Source organism: Henckelia pumila, chromosome 1, assembly GCF_033568475.1.
Source record: "Henckelia pumila isolate YLH828 chromosome 1, ASM3356847v2, whole genome shotgun sequence".
Classification (NCBI taxonomy): domain Eukaryota; kingdom Viridiplantae; phylum Streptophyta; class Magnoliopsida; order Lamiales; family Gesneriaceae; genus Henckelia; species Henckelia pumila.
The window spans coordinates 49,862,284-49,864,738 of NC_133120.1; the positions used below are offsets into that span (position 1 = coordinate 49,862,284).

The 2,455-nt window shown below is 36.2% G+C and overlaps 1 protein-coding gene across 1 annotated transcript; it reads right to left on the minus strand.

Annotated features, from left to right (window-relative positions):
* Positions 1-252: 252 nt before the first annotated feature.
* On the minus strand, positions 253-1,483 carry LOC140862256 (uncharacterized). Its single transcript, XM_073265263.1, has 2 exons — positions 1,151-1,483; positions 253-873 (listed from the first exon to the last, which is right to left on the minus strand). Exons 1-2 carry the CDS (start codon positions 1,481-1,483, stop codon positions 253-255), a joined length of 954 nt encoding a protein of 317 aa, XP_073121364.1.
* Between the last annotated feature and the right edge of the window lie 972 nt (positions 1,484-2,455).

Consider the following 2,455-nt stretch of genomic DNA (forward strand, 5'->3'; position numbering starts at 1 on the left):
TTAATAAAAGACCCAATTTTAAAGTACCCTAAAAGCCCTTAAAATGGCCCGATAAAGTGAAAAATGGACTTTTAAAATATTTACATATATAATACCTAAATTTTTCTATGAAATAAAACTTAAAATAATTATTTTAGGCTCTTTAAAATCCTAATTAAATTTAAAACACATAATCATTATAAATAAAAGTCATTTAAACCCTTAATTTATTTTATTATTATTTAATTCTATTTAAAATATTAAATTTCATAATTATGCATACGATTTAACGTGATCCAAATTTGTTAGCTTCCTCTTATTCGATAGAATTTCTTTCAAGAACGTAGCATAACTTGGTATTTGAGCTAGGGCATCTGCAAAGGGAATGTTGACATGGAGTTTCTTGAAAATTTCAAGAAACTTTTTAAATTGATGATCAAAATTTAATTTCCTAGCTCTTTGGGGAAAAGAAAGACAAGAAATATCAACATTAGAATTTAAGTCATCTTCCTTACCTTTCTTACCTTTGCGTGGAGAGGGAATGACTTGTTCTGGTGTGTGCTCTGCCTTGACTTCTCGTTCCTTTGTCTTGACTGTCATAGCTTGTTGCACAAAGATGACATTCACTTCCTTAGGATTCTTCACTATGTCACTAGGTAGTGAGCCTAGCGCCCGTGTAGCGAACTGGTTTGCCAACTGACCCATTTGGGTTTCCACTCTTTGCATCATGGCATCATGATTCTGCAATCTCATCTCATTCCCAGCTATGTACTTTGCAAGCATGTCTTTCAGATTTGACTTATTCTTAGATGGCTTGAAACCCGACGACATAAACTGTCCAGCACCTTGTGGAGGTCTAACTGCTTGCTGAGGAGGCCTTTGCTGTGCAGGCTGCTAGGGTGAAAAGGGACGAGAATTTTCAGCCTATTTCCACCCAAAATTTAGGTGACTTCTCCAACCCGGATTATATGAGAAAATGTATGGATTAAACTGCTGCCGCCTTTGGTTCCCCACATAATTCACTGAATCACTTTCAAAAACTGGCTGCCATCAAAAAATGAATCTGGCATGAATGAATGCCACTCGCTGATCCTTCAACTGCCTCAGTGCTTCCTTGGACTTTATTCACTTGCTTTGATGGTGCAGATTTATTTTCTTGCAGTTGAGATACTTGATGAGTCTGTCCATCAAGTTTTGTTTTAATTGCTTTCAGAGAATCCATCTCCAGAAATCCAACTTTCTTTTCTCTCCTGCTGTCTTGCCAACCAACATTGCTTTCAGCCATATTTGAAATGATTTCTTGTGCTGCTGCAGGAGTTGTTCTATAGAGGCTGCCATTGGCAGCTGCATCAAGCATGGAACTAACAAATGAATCAACACCGTAGTAGAAAGTCTCTATTTGTTGGCCTATGGAGAGATCGTGTAATAGACATACTCTCAACATCTTTTTAAATCTCGTCCATGCGGCATTAAGTGGTTCTCCATCTTTCTGCCTAAAAGACATGATTATTCCATTCCGCAGTTGTGTAACTTTGGTTGGTGGAAAATACTTGTGCATGAAAAATTCAACCAAACCATCCCAAGTAGTAATTGATCCTTATGTCAAATCTCGAATCCACTCTATCGCTTCTCCTTGTAGTGAAAACGAAAATAGCCTCATCCGAACAACATCAGAAGTCACTCCATTAAATTTGAAAGTGTCACAGATTGACAAGAATTGCTCCAGATGAGCATTCGGATCCTCAGAAGGCACCCCTCAAAATTTGACTTGCATTTGAATCATCTGAATAATGGATGGTTTAAGTTCAAAAGTGTTCGCCTGAACTTCAGGGCGAACAATGCTGAATCCGTATCCTCCAACTAATGGTCGATGATGGTCCATCAGAGTGCGGTTATTCTCTTCTTCAGCCATATCGTCAAACTCCTCTTCAGATTCAGAATTAAGAGCCAAGTTATGCTGCCTTCGATCTCTATGTATACGATGAAGAGTGCTTTCAATCTCCAAATCAAGCGGTATGAGGTCGTCAGAATCTCGAGCACAACTCATATAACATGAGATATATTCCTGAAAAAATAAAGCGCACAAATCAACCACTTGAATAAAAATTAAACAAAGTAAAATAAAAACCTAGTCTCAAATAAACAATAAATCATAATAGTAAACAAATAGTCCCCGGAAACGGCACCAAAAACTTAACCGACGATTTCGGTTGGGAAAATCTAGCAAGTGAACTAGGTCAAGTTATAATATAGTTGGACAGAGTCCAAGTCGATCCCACAAAGACTAATGTTTAAATACTAAGATATAGACTATTCAAATTAATTTAGGAAAATTAAAATAAAGGATTTTTACGAATTATTAAACTAATGAAATAAACTAAATTATTCTAAAGCAGAAGTTTAAATTAAATTAAATGAGCAGAATAAATTTAAGAATGATTCAAATTTTAGGAAAATGACCAGGAACACACAACAG